Source organism: Physella acuta, unplaced genomic scaffold (genome assembly GCF_028476545.2).
Source record: "Physella acuta isolate Inbredline_101_S28 unplaced genomic scaffold, ASM2847654v3 ptg000508l, whole genome shotgun sequence".
NCBI lineage: Eukaryota > Metazoa > Mollusca > Gastropoda > Physidae > Physella > Physella acuta.
Window position 1 is genome coordinate 389,985 of NW_026732027.1, and position 23,970 is coordinate 413,954.

At 41.5% G+C, this 23,970-nt stretch overlaps 1 protein-coding gene and 1 long non-coding RNA gene across 4 annotated transcripts in view; both read right to left on the reverse strand.

Annotated features, from left to right (window-relative positions):
* The window catches only part of LOC131944801 (uncharacterized), a 145,363-nt gene extending 132,170 nt beyond the window's left edge, over nt 1–13,193 (reverse strand). For all 3 annotated transcript variants that reach the window (XM_059305617.1, XM_059305616.1, XM_059305615.1), the window contains exon 1: nt 7,304–13,193. In XM_059305617.1, the coding sequence (XP_059161600.1) occupies nt 7,304–13,191 (5,888 nt within the window). In that variant the 5' untranslated portion in view covers nt 13,192–13,193. The remainder of the gene's footprint in view (nt 1–7,303) is intronic.
* A 71-nt stretch (nt 13,194–13,264) lies between these two features.
* LOC131944808 (uncharacterized) lies at nt 13,265–23,303 on the reverse strand. Its single transcript, XR_009387079.1, has 3 exons — nt 23,266–23,303; nt 14,132–14,842; nt 13,265–13,563 (listed from the first exon to the last, which is right to left on the reverse strand). It is a non-coding gene; the product is annotated as an uncharacterized LOC131944808 (long non-coding RNA).
* Nucleotides 23,304–23,970: the final 667 nt, after the last annotated feature.

Genomic DNA, 23,970 nt, shown 5'->3' on the forward strand with positions numbered 1-23,970 from the left:
CCAAGCGAACAACATAAGTGTAAGCCAAAATAATTCTCTGACAAGAATCTATTGTAACCACAGCGTTAAGTGAGTGGTTCTCCTCACTTAATTATTTTTTGGACATAAATATGGTGAAAGATATTTTTAGATAAATCCTTGACCTAATTTTAAAAGTTTATCCCAGAAATGGTGCCAGAAATGTGTTATAGTGGGTGCTGGAAGCTTCTACTTGCGTTGTTGATGTTGGTTTAAGAGGGCAGGTTGAATAAACAAAGGCAGATAGAATTATAGGAGGCAGATAGAATTATCAGAGGCAGATAGAATTATCAAAAGCAGATAACTTTATCAGAGGTTGATAGAATTATCAGAGGCAGATAGAATTATCTTAGGTGATACATTTTTTAAAGTCAGATTAAACATAAACAAGACATTGAGTTTTTGAAGGGACAGACAAAGTATTTAAAATCGGATGTCAATATATATACTAGCTGCATACCAGTGCTTCGCCACGGTGAATCTTTTTTTTAAATGTACCAACGTGGGAACAGAACAAAACCAAACACAAAAGAAAAAAAACGCAAAAAACAAACGCAAACACAAGCACAAACACATATGGCTCCATAGTCTAATAGACTATTGGATGATTGAGCATTGGAACTCCAAGTACAATTATTGGGCATTAAAAAGAGCCAGATGTTGCCCAAGTATCAGATCTTCTCTCTCTACACACAGGGACAGGACGTTGATATACATATACATATATATATATATATATATATATATATATATATATATATATATATATATATATATATATATATATATATAAAAATAAATAAATAAATAAATATATATATATATATATATATATATATATATATATATATATATATATATATATATATATATATATATATATATATATATATATATATATATATATATATATATATATATATATATATATATATATATATATATATATATATATATATATAATACGTGTGTGAGTTCCGGCACTATTTTATTTACACCCTGCCCGACCAGAGCTGTGTATTTACTAGTGCAGACTGTAATGTAATCAATCAACACAGAGCTACACAGTAAACGGGAACCCGGAGACAAAGGAACCAGAATCCAAATGTTAAAACAATACACCTTTATTCCCTCCCCTGGGAGGGCCAGATTATCTCGGCACTGATCCCATTTACTGCTCCAGAGTTCTGGAACGTTCGGGGTACTGCGCTTGAAGGTTGCACGGCTGGCATTACCCACTCACAACATTTGTCTGTAAGAGTCGGCCAGCGGGCCGATGATGGCCCCTTCTTCCATGTTCGATAACTTTTTTTTTTAAAAGTGTGTTTTTTTTTTTTATTATTGTATCTGACGACAAAATCAATGTTTCTTTTGTTTTTTTTTTAGTTTAAAAATATTTTAAACAATTTGTAAACATATTATTATTATTATTATTTCTGAAGTAAAAAAAAATAAACAATTGATGTTAAGTTCGACTCTAAATTTAATTCCCGTGTTCTTTAGAATCATAGAGCTGTTTTAAAACAAAACGTACACAACTGTCTAAAAAATTAAACAGCAATCACTGTTTGCAGATTCTAAAGTTCATATGTAATGTATGTGTATTTTACAATCATAGTGTTGTTTTAAAAGAAAAAAACATTGTTCGTAATTTAAAACTACCTTTGTATTCAGAGTAAATTTGAAAAAAAAAAGTCTAATCTAAATAATAACATCACAGAAATAGCTCTACATTTATATTCATAGACGCAGAGGCCTTACGGTTTGCCCATGAAAGGGAGACAATTCTTTAAAAACAATATCTTTAAAACGTAAGATAATCTGGGATTATCTTCTTATATCTCAAGCGCCTTATCTTTTCTAGTTGAGTTTTTTTGAATTATAGACACAAATAATAAATTGATACTTAAAGCTACTTATGTTCTTGGACATTGTTCTTGTCTGGAGTTTAAGTCACAATTCAAAAGTCATTAATCTGATTAATCTGATTAATTACCTGTATATCACCTTACACAATTTGTTTCGCATATATATCAAAACAAATAGAAAGCAGCAGCGCAAACTTTTATGTAATTGTTATTTTTTTAAAAAGTTGCATATCTTACAACATCAAACACGATGGAAAATATTTTATAAACGTAATTTTTTTTAAACAGTGGCCTCATTAAGGTAGTGACGGTGTGTGTGGATGGGGGGGGGTCTTTACTCATTACACCCCTGTGTGACGTCACAATTAAAACAAAATGTTTGTAAATCAATGTTATAAAAACAATATACACACAAACCACATGAAATATATTTTCTGCTACAGGTAAATCAACTCACCTGAACAAGTCTAAAATCCAGGTGAGAACAACATACAGCCAATAAACGATGTGTTCCCATATTCCCATGATGCAGTACTGTAATGACTTACAAGTAAACAGGTCTCCCCACACTACACATTAGTCAGCTTGTATGTTGTTACTCACTCACGCGCGTGAGTTATTGTTGTATGTCCTGACTAGCGCTCATCTTAATCATTCAAATACGTGTTGGTTTTTGTTTAAACTTGAAGGGACGTTATCATATGTGTAATTTCATTAACACACAATTTAACCAAGGATTGATGTAAAATTATTGAGTGTGAGACTTAAAGATTTAACAGGAGTTAGTTGACCACCACTAGAGGCAACAATTAGACCTTGACCTTTAAGACAAGTCAACAGTTGGCACGGCGAATGTTCTAGTTAACCCCATCAATGATTACAGGAGTGTTAAATATAAACAAAAATGTTCAAAAAGATTAATCTGTAATAAAATAGTTTATGATCTCGACGACGTAAAACGCTTATCCGGAACTTGATAAGTTTTAGGTAAACATGTGGCGGGTTAACTGGTTCTGATAAGGCCAACAGACGCCATTATGTGACACCTGGGCATTGTTTCAACTCCAGGTGATTCACAGGTGTCAATCATCAGGTGCCAACGATCAGTGTGTGCAGGTGTAAACAGATATGAGATGAATTCACGCTTTAAATTTAATAATAAATAATTAATCAGGATACATATCATCCTGTTGAAAATATTCTATCGTGTTCACATTTGATACACACCTCCATTATGTAAATATACATGTAAATTAATTTACAGTATTGGTTTTAAAAAATACGACCAATGGAAATTTCAGCGTCACGTTGTTATGGCGTAGATTTTATTGAAGTAATTACACATTTCAGCAATCTTAAGGTAACGACAACTCCTGCTAACTGAATATTATCCTGAGTTGTAAGAATTCCCAACGTGAAAGAATCAAGCGGCTTGGCAAAATATCATGCATGAGTACATGTTGTTTCAGCCTCCAAAATTATGCACAGTAAAAAATCCGGCAAATATCCAGATTCTTGCTCTACTCAAACTTCATGAATATCCATCGTATCCAGAAGTTGTCAACGCTCCAAATATCCACATTATCCACACGTTGTCAACTCTCCAAACATCTACCTCATCCACGGATAAACAAACATCCAACTGCTGATCCAAAGTACTGTGTATTCATCTTAAGTTGTGTGCATGTCGTATCAATGAACGACTGTGTTGACTTAGAGGCTATTAGCCTCGGTGTGTGCTTCGTGGGCGGCTCGGTGGCTAGGTGTGCAACTACTGACACGGTGTTAAGTGACACAGGAAGATATGACATGACACACCCACTGACACGGTGTTAAGTGACACAGGAAGATATGACATGACACAACCACTGACACGGTGTTAAGTGACACAGGAAGATATGACATGACACAACCACTGACACGGTGTTAAGTGACACAGGAAGATATGACATGACACAACTACTGACACGGTGTTAAGTGACACAGGAAGATATGACATGACACAACTACTGACACGGTGTTAAGTGACACGGGAAGGTATGACATGACACAACTACTGACACGGTGTTAACTGACACAGGAAGATATGACATGACACAATTACTGAAACGGTTTTAAGTGACATAGGAAGATATGACGTGACACAATTATTGACATGTGGAAATATGACATGACACAACTCCTAACACGGGAAGATATGACATGACAAAAATAACTACTGACACGATGTTAAGTGACATAGGAAGATATGACATAATACAACTACTGACATGGATAGATATGACATGACACAACTACTGACATGGATAGATATGACATAACACAACTACTGACACGGGAAGATATGACATGACACAACTACTGACATCGCGTTCACTGACACAAAGAACTATGACACATTCCCTGATACTCAACAAACAACCTGTGTTTGTATTCATGGATGTTTGAAGCATTATGTCACAAGATGACATTAACAAATTCGCATACAAACACAATATCGGCTTAAAACAGCACAAAATCACACAGAAAGTTACCCCAAGTTGTAACTAAATACTACAGAATAAATCTGACGAATTAAACAATAAAAAACAACGTTTTAGCACATAATAAATAACTATCCTAAGCCAAGGGAGGTAATAGATCACATTATCTCCCTTGAATCTGTGCGTTAAAGAGTTGCCTTGACTATACTTCAGGCTACATACGTATAGTAAAGTCAGCAGTAAAAAAAAATGACACAACCACCCTCCCCCCCTCTCTAAACAAACTGATACACTACACATACATATATATCTCGCTGGATGAAGGTATTTGTATTAGCCTCAAACATACAACACGACGTGTTTAGCGCGTATCTTCACTATAAGCTCGGGTCAAAGGAAGATCCAGGGGTGTGTTTAAGGCAGAGCTGAGGGTTGAATTTAGGGCGGATCTCAGGGGTGGGTTTAAGGCGGATCTCAGGGGTGGGTTTAAGGCAGAGCTAAGGACTGGGTTTAAGGCAGAGCTCAGGCGTGAGTTTAAGGCAAAGTTAAAGGGTGTCTATAAGACAGGGCTTAGAGGTGAGTTTAAGGCAGAGTTCAGGATAAATAACCTCACAATGTGAATATAGGCAGATTCAACAAAGCAAATGTGGTAGAGTCGTATCGTAAAGATGATTTTTGTTGGGTGGTAGTTGACTTAATGTTTCATCGACATCGCTAGAAATTCGGTTTGTCAACTTTATTTATATCAAGTTCAAGGCCATCAACCAATTCGATACAAAATCCAGGCTCCATCCAACAAAAAGTAACTAATGTTGACGTTTCGCATTGTAAACTTACTCACATACTATCAGAACCGTGCATCGTTCCTATATCACAACCTATCCATACCACCACACACCCACACCAACCCATAACCACACCACCTCATAACCACACCACCCCATAACCCCACCACCCGATAACCACACCACCCCATAACCCCACCACCCGATAACCACACCACCTCATAACCACACCACCCCATAACCACACCACCTCATGACCACACCACCTCATAACCACACCACCCCATAACCACACCACCTCATAACCACACCAACCCATAACCACACCACCCCATAACCACACCACCCCATAGCCACACCACCTCATAACCCCACCACCCCATAATCACACCACCTCATAACCACACCATCCCATAATCACACCACCCATGATCACACCACCCCATAACCACACTACCCCATAACCACACCACCCCATAACCCCACCACCCCATAACCACACCACCCCATAACCACACCACCCCATAACCACACCACCCCATAACCACACCACCCCATAACCACACCACCCATGATCACACCACCCCATAACCACACCACCCCATAACCACACCACCCCATAACCACACCACCCCATAACCACACCACCCCATAACCACACCACCCCATAACCATACCACCTCATAACCACACCACCCCATAACCACACCACCACATAACCCCACCACCCCATAACCACACCACCCCATAACCACACCACCCCATAACCACACCACCTCATAACCACACCACCCCATAACCACACCACCCCATAACCACACCACCCGATAACCACACCACCTCATAACCACACCACCCCATAACCACACCACCCCATAACCACACCACCCGATAACCACACCATCTCATAACGTCACCACCCCATAACCCCAATACCCACAACACATTTGTCCACACAATCGCATGCTACAATGCACATTACCCCCTCCCCTTATATACACCACCCATACACACAGCACCAAATATTCACTCCGAAATTAACCACATAATACCACACTCACAACCCCCAAACACCCACACGTTTAAAAATCCTTAAGTCAAATAAGTAAACAACGTAAACCATTTTATTTGCCATACTTTATCTAATGACCAATATACGCAAATCAGCATGGTGATTAAAATAATTAATTGTTCTATAACAATAATAATAATGGAGTGACCTTTGTAGTGGAATGAGAGGGGGGGCAGAACTTGCATTTTAATCTGAGATCTAATACACTTTCTAGTTCAAAATAAAATTATTAAATGATTAAATATTACTGTATAGTTTACATGACGCTAAAATGATAGAACCTCTGAACTATGAATTATCAATAGAAAAATTTAGTATTCTTTTTGCTTATCTGCATTTATTTAAATATCTCAAATCACCACCGAGATACTGATATTTTAGACGAATTCTACATAACCCAAGGCATTAAATTCGTGTTTAAACACCCAATACAGCCACTTGAATCAAACGACTGAAATACATGCGCCAGTGACCGTTGTAAGAGAGACAACCGTCAAAATTATACATCAAATATTTTTTATCCTTACTTCTCTAGTAATAATAATGGTGATGAATGGGTCTTCAACTGAACATTATAAACACACATTATAACTAAACATTTTAACAAAATATTTCTATTAAAAATTTTCAAAGACTTAAATTTTCTTTTAAATTCAATAATAAAACTAATCTAAAAACTAACAAAATAAATTTAACTACTAATTAACTAAGTAGCTGCTAAAAAAAATTAAGCCAGCAGCTTACTTAGAAAAAGTTAACGAAAACTAAACTAACTTTTAACAAACTTAAGTTGCTGTCAACAAACTCAAACTAAACTAAATGTCTGCGTACAGGTCGAAAAAAAATTATACAAAATTGAAAGCTAAACGAACTGTGAAAGTTACTAGCCATGTATGAAAGACAGGTAGCCGTTGATTAATTATTTAGGCACACATCTATTATAACGCAAACCAAACTGCCAACCCATATTTCTGCCCTTAACGTAAAAATCGATAATAAGATGAAGAGGTCAATTATAAACACATCACCCTAGTTAAAAGAAATAAAAACATTGAAGGAAAAAAAAACATCACTTACGCTTTGTCTAGTGCTGGCTTTCTTTTGCTCTTCAACTTCTTCTGCAAGCCGACCTTGGACGGGGCCTTGACCTTCTTCACGAAGCTGGGGTTCCCCACCATGGTGCCGGCACCCTGGGCGGTCATGTCCTCCAGATAGAGAACGTTCTCGAGGAAGAGGGAGTTGAAGCTGTCCACAGACATGTCGAACTTGTTCTGGATCAGGTACTTCTTGGCCCGCTGCAGCTTGATGTAGAGGGAACTGGCCGAGGAGGAGCCTAGTTTGGTCAGGGACAGGGACTGCTGGGGGCTGTCCGAGCAGGAGGGGAGGTGGTCATCGGATGCCGTGGTGCCTGGGTTCTGGCAGACTTTTGTCTGGGATGGCGAGGTACACATCGCTGGGTGGAGCTCAATGAACGACAGACTAGGTGTGGAAATGTTGGTATCCAACTTGGAGCTTGTGGGGTTTTCCGTGGCAATGTTATCCAGACCTTCCTTGGAGTTTATAAGTTCGTTCAGGGCGTCTTTGATTTCGGGAATTTGGGTTGGTTCTGCGAAAACTGTCGAGCCTAAGGCACTATCCTCTTGAAGTGTATTACAATGAAGTTCACCCAAACCTGCGTCATCAAAACCTTGGACCACTTCCATCTCAGCTGTCTCTTCAGGAATCTGTTCGCTGTTGTCCAAGACTTTCCTGCTCGGCTTCGGAGTTTCTTGTTGCTGGGCATCAAAATCAAACGGCGTTTCATCTTCCACCGATGTTTCCATAACAACGGGCATTGGGTTGGTCATTTCGTTCGCGGAGTCAGCCAGATTTTTGTTAAAGAAATAGTTATGGAGATTTTTATTCCCGCTGGTTTGAGCACTACAAGATTCCCTGGAGAAGGCCGAATAAAAGGAGTTCTCTGAAGATTTGATATCAGTGCCTGAGTTCTCCTTAGCCTGGCCGCATGCGCTGCCCAGGGAGATCTCGTCAGTATATTTGCTGTCCGCGCTGTCGTATGCCCCAGCGATGTCTTGCTCGTTAGATTTACCGTTGCCGTGGTCTTCAGTATCATAGGAGCAAGGCAGCTCGTCTTCGGCGTGTGTCGGTACTTGCTGCTGCCGGTTTGAATCTTCCTCACTGGTATCAGAGCCACAGGGTGTGGGTTTGACTGAAGGCTCGCTCTGGTGTGATGTCTGGTTGATGCAGCTCAGATAATCGTTGACCCGCTGAGCGATGCTACTCTTCAGAGTCGGAGCTTCTTTGATCAGGCTTGTCTTGACTCCACTCTCGGGGGGAACTTTTTGTGTTGTGTCCACGATCTCTGCCTTGCCAATGTCGACAGCTTCACTTTTGGCTGTCTCCGTCAGGTGCTCCAGCTTTTGTTTGCTGTTTGCAAACTTCCATGGAGCCTTTGCAGCGCCAGAAAATTTGTTGACCAGCTGGTGAACCTTCTCGCTGTCCAGACTGGGATCTAGCTGATCCTGCTGAATAGGAAGAACCTCGCTTTCGTTACTTAAATCCTGCGGTATTTGGCTGTTTTTCCTCAACTCTTCGTGGAACGTACTTGAAGTATGTGTTTTGAATGATTTTTCCCTAAGGCTCTTCTCCAACACCGGTTGAATTGTTTCTACTTTCGGTTTTATGGGAATGGCCTTCGCGTAGTTTTCACTACAAATGTTCAAGTTCGGGGTTTTAATCGATGAAACAAAACTGTCGCTCTTTTGCTCGTCCAAGGCAAAGCTTATCCTGCGTTGTTTTTGGTTATCAGCATTGGTAATCCTCTGGTTAGGGACGGGGTTGTAAGAAATTGAATTCTCGTACCCAAACAGTTCGTCAAAGTCTGAAATAACGACTTGTTTAGAGTGTGGGCTTTTATTTTTACTGATTGACTGCATGAGATCGCCAATTTTCTCCGCCCTCTCCTTGTAGGATTGCTGTTTGCCCAGGTGTTTTGACATGTTGGATGGTGAAAAAAGTAGCCCGTGTCTGTCGTCTGATGATGGACGCACAGTTTCACTCTTCAGCGTTGAGGCTACCGGCTGATCTTGGCTACTAAATGAATCTTTGACTTCGCGTTCAATGGAGTTGGAATTTCCCGGAGAAATAGCCCTACGTACACCATCCAAAATTAGACGGTCGCAATAGGTTAGTGTTTCAAACGAATCATTTTCAGTGTGTCTCATCTGAGGAGAATCCACGTCGCTGGGAGCTTCCTCGTCGATCTTCTCCTTCACGATGCTCTTGATAACGTCGTCGTACGCATGCGTTTGGACTTCTCTGCCTTTGGTTTTTATTTCGTTCTCCGACATGACGGGGATGCATATCATCGGCTTGAAATCGAGTTTCCTAACGTTAGGGATGAGAGGCACGGGGCTGTTGGTGAGTCCCGTGTTGCAGTCGGACTGGTGCAAGTTGATCTCCCCGGGGGAGGCAGTGGCTCGCCTCGTGTGCTTGGGTCGGTGTGAGCTGTTGGTCTCACTCACCGGAGTCTCTGGCGGCTCGCCTGCTGGGTGGGCCCACTTCTGCTCGTGCTCCTCCTGTTTGTTCAATCTCTCGTTCGTCACTTTATGCGCCACGGTAGGATTTGGTTTCTCTTTCTCCACTGCTACAGATTCCACGGATGAATTTTCATCGGATAGCCAGTAGTTTGAAGCAGCGAATTCCGTGTAGGCCTCTCCCATGATCGACCTGGCAAGGGTCTTGGCTTCCCTGATGGACGACACCCGGAAGCAACACTGCTTTACCTCTCGCGACTCTTGGGTCACCGACTGCGCCACACAGCTCGAGACACACCGCCTCTTGCAGAGAAAACTTTCAAAACTGGACACTGTCTCCTTGACGTCCGGACACGTACGCTCTGATGAGCCTCGAACTATTTTGTTTAAATTTGTGCCCTCGGAGTAGGAGAATTTCTTGGAGAACTCAGCGTAAACTCGCTGAACACTTTCGCTTTTGGATTCAGTTTTGATATCTGGCTTCTCGGCGACAATGCTTTCAAAATTTAAAGGGAGGGAGTATCTCTTGCCTTTAGCCCGGTAAAAGGACTTGACCTTTCCCTTCATTGCTTTCGTACCTTGAAGGAGGGGCGTACCGTCCTGAGGCTTGGAGGCAGGGTTATCTGAAAGTTTGGAGAACGATCCGGGGTCCGATATCGAAGTTTTGGATGTCTGAGAGGTATCTTTGGTGAACGTGTTGGCTCTACTTCTCCTGGAGTTAAGTTTAAAACGGTAAGTCGACGTTGGCTTCGGCGAAGACTTGTATATGAAAGTAAACGATTGCAATTTTTCTGGAGGAGCGGTCTCAGACTCCACAGGCGCAATCTCGGCTTTCTCCTCTGGATCCTCTGTTACTTTCTGGGATGTGTTGTTTACCAGAGACTGGCTCTTCATGATCCCTAGTGTACCGGGTTTCCGGTTTTGAAGGACATGTGACGCCGACGTCTTAGGTGGCCTTCTGTGAGGCGCCTTTTGGCTTGTTTGCGTCACGTTTTTGTGGACGAAGCGTTTTTCGTTGCGCTGAGCTGTGCGAGAAGCTAGGCTTTCTAAGTAGTTCGGGCCACATTTGTCGGCCGAGCTGACCGCGGCTTTGGAGCTGCCGAACAATGGGGTGATGGAAAGGATGGATGAGTTGATGGGTTTATCTTCCGATATGACAGAGGTAATGTTGTGTTTGATGGTCGTCTTCTCAGTCGATGTTTTAAAACCCGATACGTTTCCCGCTTGCGTGGTGGCAGGTTGCGTGGTGGCAGCGTGCGTGTTAGGAGCATGTGACGCTTCTTGACTTGAACCTGCATCTAGGTGGGTCAGTATATCCAACATGTTCGTCTGTCTCACAGGGGCGTTTCTCTTGCTGTAGACTTTGGGCGATAATTTCGGTTTACTGGGTTTCCCCGTTTGTGGCGAATATTGCGGCGTCTTCAGCTCATCGTGACCGCCACCAAATTCCTTGTCGGCGTGAACAGGAGTTTGCAGTTTGTCGTGAGTGACTGCTGTGGTGCTGTTGACACCGTCCGGCTTGACCTTGACGTCGTTGTTGCCTTTCCTGTAAGACGTGTTGTAACATTTGGGGCTCGGCTTGACGTTCTGTTCAACGTTGACGGTCTTTGATTTGTTCGAGCTAACCGCAGGGGCCTGGTCGGCACTAGCGTTGCTGATCGACGATTTCGATTTGGTTGAAAAAGTCGACCTATATTTAGCGTCGCAGGCGTTTATTGACGTAAATGGCGGCACATATGAGCCGAAAGCAACACTGTGAAGACATTTGGACTTTGGACTCCGGAAGGAAGTGGTTTTATTCCCAGACTTTTGTGTGTCTGTGAGCACGGAGCGCGTGTTGTGCGAGGCGGGTGGGGCGGCGTCTTGTTCCTGTTCCACCTCGTTGTTAAGCGACGGCTTGACTTTGGATTTCAGGAACTTGTTCTTATCTACACCGCTAGGTTTGGCTGGGACATTCTTGCTGCTGGTGCTCTGCTGCTTCTCCGCCCCAGCTTTCATTGTCCCGGCACTCTTTAAAACACTTCTAACCTTTGAGGACGCCAGCTGGGCTATGCTCATTGGACGGACGTGGACGTTGACTTTGTAGTGGTCCGAGTTGTTCGCGTTGTTGGTGGATGTCCTTTTATCATCTGATGATCTGTAGAACAGCTTCTTGAAGATGGATTGCTGCCCCTGCAGCTTACTCTCCTCGTTAATCTCCCCTTCCCCCGTGGCGTGCATGTTGAGGGAGTTGATGTGATCCTGGACTAGCTTCTCCTGCCCCTCGCCCAACTTGTTGTGGGGTTCGCATCCGCCTTTGTTGCTCATCCCCGACTTGTAGAAAATAACGCTCTTGGGCGACGCGCGGGATTTCTTGGTGTAGAAACCGTATCTTCGCGAGTTGACACCACTGTCCTCGTCTTTCTTTCTTTTCATATCCTCACTTGAGTTCGTCTGCTCTAAATCCTGACCGGGCTGTGGGTTGGTTTTTTGTTTACTTTCATCTGGGTTCAAATTTCGACTTTTGACTAGACCCTCCTTAATATGGGGATCGCATTTTTCTGAATAAAGCTGAAAATTCCCGATTTCTTCTTCATTCGACTCAGGCTGGTTTGATCGTGCCGTTTTCTTACTGGCAGGGGTAACATTTGTCGTATTTTTTTCGGTCTGAGCGTCGTACCGCTGCAGACGGCTTAAGTAGGTCGTCTCGGGCTGGGCCTCGTATTGGATCATCTCGTTGGGCAGGGCGTCAACGTCCATCGAACTGGAGCAGCTGACGTCGAGGTAGCTGTCGTTCCCGTTGGCCTGACACAGCGCCACAGAGTTGGACTCTGTGTGCAGGATGTCGGAAGGGAGGGAGATTGTCTCTCTAGACTGCGTGTAAGGGCACCCGGCGAGTCCGGCATCTAGCAGCGGCTCGTCTGTCGACACGGTTGTATGCTGGCTGCCGCACGTCTCAGACACGTCGGATGCTGCTTCTTGGCCAGACTTTTTCCCCAAAGTCGGCTTACGTTGATTTGAAATCGGACCTCGAGTGCTGGAAACGAACTTCCAATGCCGTTTTACTTTGTTTGGAACGACTTCAGACGTCGCTAAGGCTTTGCCCTTCGCCGTACTTTCTCTCTGGATAAACATATTACCCCGTTTCCGGTTGTCCACTTCTCTTTTACAGTTGCTCCCCTCAGGGGATGGAACCGTTTCCGCCTCATCGCGATTGGCCACTGAGTCAAGCTTTTCCGTTTTCACTTTTGAGTGTAAGATAAATGTTGGGCTTCTAGATCTGTTTGCTAGTCGCTTGAGCAACGCAACATCATCCACCGCCTTGCTGCTCTTGACCTCATTTCTCGCTGCTACGTTTTCTGGGCTTTTGTCCTTTCTCCCTGAATCCTTTTTCAAGTCATTTTTCGTTTTGGTTGCGGCGGCGTCTCTTGTTACACGTGGTACCGGCATTGTTCTTGCTGGTTTGAGTGTGGGGGGTGGGGGCGTCTTGTTGGTGGAGATCCCGGGTTTTAGTGTGGGGGGTGGGGGAGTTTTGTTGGTGATGCCCCCGGGTTTTAGTGTGGGGGGTGGTGGAGTCTTGCTGGTGTTGTTCGTTGGTTTGGATTGAAGAAAGTGTGGTTGGGGAGAGTCCTGCCGCCGTGGTCCTGACTTGTACATGTTGCAAGAGTTCGAATCCAAGACGTTGAACCACTGTCAATGACTAGGCACCACACAGTTATGCTTGAGGTCGTCCAGTGAATGGCAATGGTGTGGGGAACTAGGATACTGTGTTAGACTGTGTACACAATCATTGAGACTCAGCTGTTCTCATCACTGACTCCTCTATGGTAAGAAACAAAAATAACGTCACTGGCCTTCATTAGGAATTGTCTTCAGTGCTTCTTCCAGACTTTTTTCTCCGAGGGGGGGGGGGGGGGGGGCACTTGAAATTTTCGGGGGGGGGGGGGGGGGGGGGGTTAGACTTTGTTCGGGGGGAGGGGGGGCGAACACTATTAAATGTATATATTTTCTATATAAATTTCATTTCGTTCGGGGGGGGCGGTAGATTTTCCTCGGGGGAGGGGGGAGGAGAAGAGATGCCTGGAAGAAAATCTGATTGACTTTATATCATTAAAGTTTTGAAACTTAGAACAGCATTAATAAACCTTGAAAAGAAGGTGTTCATAAGAAACACTCAGTAAAGAAACATGTAAAATTATCCCTTTTACAGCCTTAAAAGAAAAAATAGAACCACATTCGTAACTCAAACCTTACTTTAGCCTAAAAATCAATCTATACTTCATAAACCCCCACCACCAAAACCAACTACCAAAAGGGGTATTGTAATGAAGGAGATATTCAATCGAATCTCTAGAGAAATGCTAATTGTCTGAATATTTATTTGACCTACCTTCGTGTTGAACATATCCCGAGGTACGGCCGTGGTACACAAAAAGTTTTTGATAAAAGTCTCTCCCAATAGATGTACCTTCATTCTGGTTTCTATGTCACATGACCACGTATCTCAGCAGTAATCCTTATCCTTACGGCCGAGGTCTACTGAAATCGTTCATCTCAGACATGCCCCTGTTCACAATATTGTTTCAACTCAAAATAAAACTGATTTTATTTTCTTGTCTTTTCAACAGACAGGGTTTCAGATACGGTTGTGTTTCTTGGGACTATTTCGTGAGAACTATCCAATAGAAGGTAAAAGGTGAAGATGTCGGTGGGCGTTGATTGCTTGGTTTCATACTACACATGTCCACGGTGAAATCTGTCGATGGAGCCGTACACAGACATGATTGTGTGGGCGTTAAGCTGCTTCAAGCAATAGTGAGTACCGTTGCAGGCTGTTTGCCTGTAGAATCGTGATGTTGCAGGATGTTTGCCTGTAGAATCGTGATGTCGCAGGCTGTTTGCCTGTAGAATCGTGATGTTGCAGGCTGTTTGCCTGTAGAATCGTGATGTCGCAGGCGGTGTTGTGGGCGATGTTTCACCAATACTTGACCGTGATGTTACCACCAATGCCCCGGGGGATGACGCTCACGCGTGGGAAGAAAGTTGGCCGTCCAGTTCCCTCACGAACAGGACAGACCACAGCATTTCAGCATAGGACTGTCTGAAAGAGAAAATAGTACATCGTGTTAAATACTTTTTTAAATCTTCTTCTTCTTCTTCGTTCTTAATTATTAGTGTTGGAGGGGATCGAGATTTATCTGCCAGTGGGTTTGAACTCGAGACTTTGTTCGAATTTATCAACCATGAGCTTTGCCAACTCGACCACGCCTCCAACACAATTAAGCGTTACGTGTCAACTGGTTATGCGCCATTGAGGCCATTGACTCCGATTTCAGCCTGCTTTTCTTTTTGGATTTGCTTCCATAGCCTTTGTCCAACCAAGAATAAACTACAAGGCAGCAGTTGTTTAATTTTGGAGTTGTCTCTCCTAGAAGAGTGGCTGTCCCCAGCTAACGAGCCTCATCTGCCCGAGGGTTCGAACTCGAGACATTTCGGTTTAGCAACCATGAGCTTTACCGACTCGACCACGCCGACCCCTTTTTTTAAATGAATGCATACAATTTGGAAAACAAAATCAACTTCACAACTATTCTAGTTTCATTTTTTTAGCAGTAATAACTTAAGTATTCGATAATTAACGTATAATCAACATCTTCTCCGGATAACTAACGTGAAATGTAAATAATCAATCACCAGCATTTATGCTTCTGATTTTTTAAAGCCTAAATTGAATCGTAAGTACTGGTCATTTAAAAAATACGTGTGACGTAAAAAATATCAATTTCTTTGAATTAATTCAGACAAACAATGCATATAGTTTTACTAGTATACCGAGCACGTTCACTAAAAAACATATTATAAACAGTGTTTCTTTCAGACTTTTTGCTCCGGGGTAGGGGTAGACGTGCTTTAGCGTCACACTAGTCGTTATACTAGTTAGCAATAATAATAATTTACAAGTCGTGGGAGTATGACCCCATTTGACCTTTAGTGCTGTATGTCTTGACCTAAAAGTATTGAGAATCATTGATGGTTGTTTGTTGACGAATGATTATACTAGCTGCCACCCATTCCATATTGAAACAGACAACGATAAAAATAAAAGTAACATTAGCACTCGATACTTCCACGAAAATATAACACAAAAGAAAACATTCTACCATTATGTACAAAGTTTGTCGTTTGATGTACTCCTAAAAAAAGAAAAAAAACTTAAACACAACAAACGAATCAACCAGGTGTGTTAGGCCCTCAGTGTGTCAATCTGTCTACACGTTATGCTTGGCTGATTCTGGATACATCTTATCTATATTGTTAGGATAATAAAAACCAGTTCTATCATACCGGTTAGACTTTCGGCAGTTAGGGGCTTTTAATATAGTTCACACACGACATTAGTGTACACATGTGTTACACCTTCATGTACACACGTGCAACACTTCCATGTACACACGTACAAGACGTCCATGTACACACTTGTTTGAAGTCCCTGTACATACGTGTTAGACATCCATGTACATACGTGTTAGACATCCATGTACACATGTGAGATAGGTGCCAATGCACGTAATCAGCGCTAAACGTCAATTTACACATGTATGTTTGACGTCTATTGACCGCTGATGGTGGACGTCAAGTATTGTGTTTATATATGTAACATGTCATATTTATGTAGAACGACAGTGCTGTACATACACATGTATGTTAGGGTTCGCCCATAATTGAGTTGAATGTGACAAGATATCAATACATACTGATACTGTTAAAATGACATGTTAAATGTTACAAGATATCAACATCTACTGTAACAATGGGCCGCTAAGTTAATGTTACAAGATATCAACACACACATTGTAACAATGGGCCGTTAAGTTAATGTTACCAGATATCAACATCTACTGTAACAATGGGCCGCTAAGTTAATGTTACAAGATATCAACATCTACTGTAACAATGGGCCGCTAAGTTAATGTTACAAGATATCAACACATTCTGTAACAATGGGCCGCTAAGTTAATGTTACAAGATATCAACACACACATTGTAACAATGGGCCGCTAAGTTAATGTTACAAGATATCAACACATTCTGTAACAATGGGCCGCTAAGTTAATGTTACAAGATATCAACATCTGCTGTAACAATCGACGGTTAAGGTAATGTTACAAGATATCAACAGCTACTGTAACAATGGGCCGCTAAGTTAATGTTACAAGATATCAACACACACATTGTAACAATGGGCCGTTAAGTTAATGTTACCAGATATCAACATCTACTGTAACAATGGGCCGCTAAGTTAATGTTATAAGATATCAACATCTACTGTAACAATGGGCCGCTAAGTTAATGTTACAAGATATCAACACATTCTGTAACAATGGGCCGCTAAGTTAATGTTACAAGATATCAACACACACATTGTAACAATGGGCCGCTAAGTTAATGTTACAAGATATCAACACATTCTGTAACAATGGGCCGCTAAGTTAATGTTACAAGATATCAACACACACATTGTAACAATGGGCCGCTAAGTTAATGTTACAAGATATCAACACACACATTGTAACAATAGGCCGTTAAGTTAATGTTACAAGATATCAACATCTACTGTAACAATGGGCCGTTAACTTAATGTTACAAGATATCAACACACACATTGTAACACTGGGCCGTAACATAACGAACGTCACTGAAGCGTGATGCGACAACTAGCCGATCCCACACGATATGTAACGACACGATCCACTGATCTGTGAAATCACAGGATTATCGCTAATCCACGCTTGTTCTAGCCACAGGATTATCGCTAATCCACGCTTGTTCTAGCCACGGGGTTAGCGCTAATCCACGCTTGTTCTAGCCACGGGGTTAGCGCTAATCCACGCTTGTTCTAGCCACGGGGTTAGCGCTAATCCACGCTTGTTCTAGCCACGGGGTTAGCGCTAATCCACGCTTGTTCTAGCCACGGGGTTAGCGCTAATCCACGCTTGTTCTAGCCACGGGGTTAGCGCTAATCCACGCTTGTTCTAGCCACGGGGTTAGCGCTAATCCACGCTTGTTCTAGCCACGGGGTTAGCGCTAATCCACGCTTGTTCTAGCCAATTTAGCTGACATTTAGATTTCTGTCATGTCGACAGGCATTGTTTTATAACCGAGGTTGGGAGAGGGGGGGGGGATGTGCAGTGTAGTGTCATTCGATATTACAGTTCCTACACTGCTAGGTGTCTGAAGTGACAGAAATTTATTGCCGGTAATTTACTTGGAGATATAGAGGTTGCCAGATATTTATTTTTTTTAAGTGGCCAGACGTCAATTCTTTTTTAAGTCACTGATTTTAGATAAGGTCGCTATATTACATAAACTTAGCGATTTTAATAACAACATGCAACATTACTTTCCATTGGCTTAACAATGCCACACAGGGAATATGTCTGTCACACAGGGACAGGGAATACTTGTCACTGTCATACAGGGAATACAACTGTCACACAGGGAATACATTTGTCTTTCACACAGGGAATACATTTGTCTTTCACACAGGGAATACATTTGTCTTTCACACAGGGAATACATTTGTCTTTCACACAGGAAATACATTTGTCTTTCACACAGGGAATACATTTGTCTTTCACACAGGGAATACATTTGTCTTTCACATAGGAAATACATTTGTCTTTCACACAGGTAATACATTTGTCTTTCACACGGGGAATACATTTGTCTTTCACACAGGGAATACATTTGTCTTTCACACAGGAAATACATTTGTCTTTCACACAGGGAATACATTTGTCTTTCACACAGGGAATACATTTGTCTTTCATACAGGGAATACATTTGTCTTTCACACAGGGAATACATTTGTCTTTCCCACAGGGAATACATTTGTCTTTCATACAGGGAATACATTTGTCTTTCACACAGGGAATACATTTGTCTTTCACACAGGGAATACATTTGTCTTTCACATAGGAAATACATTTGTCTTTCACACAGGGAATACATTTGTCTTTCACACAGGGAATACATTTGTCTTTCACACAGGTAATACATTTGCCTTTCACACAGGGAATACATTTGTCTTTCACACAGGGAATACATTTGTCTTTCACATAGGAAATACATTTGTCTTTCACACAGGGAATACATTTGTCTTTCACACGGGGAATACATTTGTCTTTCACACAGGGAATACATTTGTCTTTCACACAGGAAATACGTCTGTCTTTCACACAGGGAATACATTTGTCTTTCACACAGGGAATACATTTGTCTTTCACACAGGGAATACATTTGTCTTTCACACAGGGAATACATTTGTCTTTCACACAGGGAATACATTTGTCTTTCACACAGGGAATACATTTGTCTTTCACACAGGGAATACATTTGTCTTTCACACAGGAAATACGTCTGTCTTTCACACAGGGAATACATTTGTCTTTCACACAGGGAATACATTTGTCTTTCACACAGGGAATACATTTGTCTTTCACACAGGGAATACATTTGTCTTTCACACAGGAAATACGTCTGTCTTTCACACAGGGAATACATTTGTCTTTCACACGGGGAATACATTTGTCTTTCACACAGGAAATACGTATGTCTTTCACACAGGGAATACATCTGTCACACATCTTGGCTGATTTCGAAATAATATGAAAGAGGTATAGAAAATTTGATCTTAGTTGTGGCCTGAATTCGACACTTTAATACAGAGAAATAGAAATGTTGACTACTTAGGGATTGAATTTTGTAAGTTCTTGATACGTGGCCAGGGTTTAGCGCCGCGTTGGTGTGTGCACAAACGGATAATTGATCCGATAGTGCTGTTAGATTAGGTGGGTATTTAGAGGGGTAATTGTGGTCGGGGGGGGGGAGGAGTCAACATTTTCAAGACGGTGACTCTCCGATTTGTTTGATAACCCTGGCGTCACTTTTCTTAACCACAAACACCCAAACAGTTCTCGGAGAATGATCTCACTAGCATATCGAACTTTACCCCAAGTTGACTTAGTGCATAACTGTCATGTGACTACCCTGTACCACAGTACGTGACGTCACAACTCCGTGTTTGGGTATGACGGGCTGACACATATCAAAGAGATAAGGACTAGATAATGACTTGCTCCGTTCTTTCAAAACTTTCAGATAACTTTACATTCTTACCTTGAATAAATAACCGTCGAGTATTTCATAGCGTACGTAGAATCTATATGTATTTGTGTGTATCTAATTTTTATCCTTATAATTTTAATTATTTATTAAATCTCCATTGAAGCGATATGTAAAATGTGATTGACGACTATATTTTGTATATACTATACAGAGGCATAGCGACCCATTCCAGCGAATTGTCAAAGTTGCACCCCCGCCTACTCCCCATTTAGAAAAAAGCTCCCCCCCCCCTCCACCCAAAAAAATAAATAAAGAAAATTTGGGTGCGTTCTTTTCCAGCCACTTTCCTAGTAACAACTTTCGTTTTGGTGTCACACAATTGATATATAAAGTAGTTAAACAGTTCTGTAAAGCTATATATCCATCTATTTTCTCAATTTCAACTGTGTATATTGCATTATTAATGCAGCTCAGATTGAGATATTATTTATTATACCACGTTTGGCGCCCCAACTGGGATGGGGAAGGGAGAGGGGGGGTGTAGAATACTGTCACTACTGCCAGGGGGATTAAGACTGTAACAGCAGTCATTTGCCTGTCTCAGACGTCATTCAGGACTCGCCTCACCTGACTGGATCCACACCATCAAGAGCGACATAGCACACCTGTGAACCATCTACTTGGATGGGTAATGTGGACACAGTGACTGGATCCACAGCATCAAGAGCGACACAGCACACCTGTGAACCATCTACTTGGATGGGTAATGTGGACACAGGTCAGTGAGTGTGGACAAGAGGGGAGGGTGGTAAATCGTGTGGAACATTAACTTACGCCTCTCGGTAGTTCTCAAGATACACACGTAAAGTGGCAAGAGGAAGACAGTTACTTAGGGTGCCAATAAAAGACATTTCTGGTTAGCAAGGAATAAAGGGACATAAATGATTAACAAGGAATAAAGGGCCTTAAATGGTTAGCAATGAATAAAGGGAAGTAACTGGTTAGCAAGGAATAAAGGGACATAAATGATTAACAAGGAATAAAGGGCCTTAAATGATTAGCAATGAATAAAGGGAAGTAACTGGTTAGCAAGCCAACAAGGGAAACAAATGTCTTTGAGTGCCATACTGCAGGGAGGTAAACTAGCTATCTGATGGAGGCGGCAGATTATCCAAACAGAACAAAGGTGGGGTAAACTATATTTGTGTGAGAACTACTGACTTAGAAATTGTTGGAGGGGGGGGGGGGGGGGGAATATATGTTGAGATCTGTGTGACGAAACTTTAGTGCAGCAACACAGTGTAGAATTACAATGGAGCATTGTAGTGGAGCATTGTAATGTAGCACTACCGTGTAAAATAATATGGTTAACTTTACACAAAACTCTATGAACAAAATCGATTGAAATCAAACGCTTTGCTTTTTAAATATGTAAGAAAATAACGTATACAATTATCTTTTTCTAAAACTTGAATAAATAAATCTATTACCGGATATTTGCTTATTATTCGTTTTCTTTTAATTAAAAACATAGTAGCCGTAATAAAATTAAACTATGAATGAATTGCAAAAACGAGGTAGTTTGAAAAAGAGCAAATTATACTTGCCTAATTAGTAAAAGCAATAAAAAGACGACCCAATTAGTTGCATAGAAGTGATCAATTAACAGAAATTTGACATCAATAAAAAAAAAAGTCGTAACGAACCGAGTTTAAAAAAAAAATTGTCCAAACAGTCATCAAACATGTGAAGTCCAGTCATGACGTACTCAATAGCTGGGCTTTAGGTACAGTCCGTCGTATCACACGCTAATCCAGACACCGTCACAGAAAACGGAGACAGTTCCAAGCCAGCAGACGAGATGAATCAATCCCCCCCCCACCACGACCGTCAGACCGCGGCGATATCAGTGGGGGGGGGGGTAGTTCTAATCTATTTTTAGATCAGACGTACCGTGGGACGGAGGTCGCCCAAACTATTGAGGTCACCGTCACATAGACACCAAATGTCACAGTGGCCCGGAGAAGTGGTACTTGCTGTCGATATCACCCCCCCCCCCCCCCCCGTTGATTATGGACAATTGTGATATGGACACATCTATCTCATAAAACATTACGACATGTCGTTAAAATATTTGTTTCAATGCACTAGAGTTTGTAAAATATACATACACACACTATCACACACTCATATATAACTGGTGATTGTGTCATACACACTCAGAAATTAGTCTCCCACCCCCTCCCCCAGGAATGGCAGGCGATTTTCCTTTCTAACACACCAACCCACCTGCTATACACCAACCCAACTGCTAATACATGAATCTAATACATAAACACTACTGCGAACACACCAACCCAACTGCTAATAAAACCAACCCAACGTAAACATACTCGAAGAGGTTCCTCTTCGGAAAACCCAGCGGGGTTTAAGTGGGTTCAGCTAAGGAGAGCTGCCCAAAACAGAGTCCGGTGTAGAGGTGCAGTTGCAGTCTTTTCTTATTTGTGGGTTTCAAATCATTAATTCAAGTCAATTATATCAACACAAATAATCAATTAATTTTAGTAATTGTATTTAAAATGGTTTCTATTGTTTTTCGTACCTAGGTATTCGTGAAGCTAGCAACAACATACAATTAGTAGAATTTTTAGATATAAATTTGCTATTAGGGGTTATGATAAGAACAAAGTAGTTTAGTGTTATGCAGTGGTGTAGCGAGGTCGGGTGTCACCCGGTGCGGCACTTAATGGTGTCACCCCCCAGAGGCGTAGCGACCCTTCCCGGCGCCCGGGGACAAACTTTCAATTTTCGATTTGCACATCCCCCCCCCTTAAACTTTCGATTTGCACCCCCCCCCCCCCTTTCCACCCTTGTTGGGCTTTGTCAAATTTGCTCTTAAAAAACTTTTTATCACTCGAATTAATCACTTAATTAAGTGGAATTATCATTTTTCTCTATATATTTTGCTATTTTTTGCCTTGGTGTCACCCCCTAAATGGTGTCACCCCCGCCCCCCCCCCTCGCTACGCCACTGGTGTTATGAGCAGTGGTATGCTCAAGGTGATGTTATTTGATGCTACTGGCGAGGTCAAACTAAATTAAGGATTAATGGGTACGGCTAATCAACACGTAGGTTACCTTTGCTTACTGTACACTATACAAGGCCTTGTTTTCAAACTAGAAGTGAAGCTCGATATTTTGCACGATTTATTTGAAAGTTGGTAAACATACACTAGCTGGTCAATACATCGATTTATAAAAAAGGGCTCGTTATATAGCCTGATATAGATCTATAACAATACACCTTTTAAATACTTTAAATATGAAGAACTATCACATTGTTCATGACATAAATTATAACATAAAGGCCAACATTCAAGAAACATACCATCATACCTTAGTTTAGTTTTTTTCATGATCATAAGCTGGAGATGGACATAGCTTTAAGAATGGTGTGCGTCATGCTTCCGTAGCGCACGGGTTTCTGGAATAAAAGGTGCGCATGATCATGGTGTGCATCCCATTTAAAGTTGGAACATATACAGATGGGTTAAAGTGTAAAGTATTTCCATTGCCCCGAATACATAATGTTAGTTTCTTATTGATCTCAAATCTTCTATCTGAGTCATTACAATTTGAGGAAGGACATTACATTTCTGATAGCAAGACTTGAAATTAGTTTACTACAATTGTGTTGAAAATAATAAAACCTAACTTTCTTCTATATTATTTTTGTTGTCCTTCGTTAATGCATTATAAATGGTGACGTCATTATAATTCTTGATTTCCTTACCCCCAACTTGCCCTATAGTACGGGTACCTACGAAACTATTATGGAAGGCTACATATGAAGATTACGTGTATAATATATATGTAAAAAGGTGTTTTAGAGGCAGAGAAAGAGAGAATCCATCATGTATGCACGCACACATATAACCAGTGATGTATGGGCGCCCCTCATGCCAAATGATGTGTGGACCACAGTGTGGACGACCCCATTTATTACAATGAAAGACACATGAGGTTATTTGAAGGTTTGTATTGCCCTTACTTATTCATAAGGCTAGAGGGGTCATCCATAAATGACGTCAAGGTTTTTTG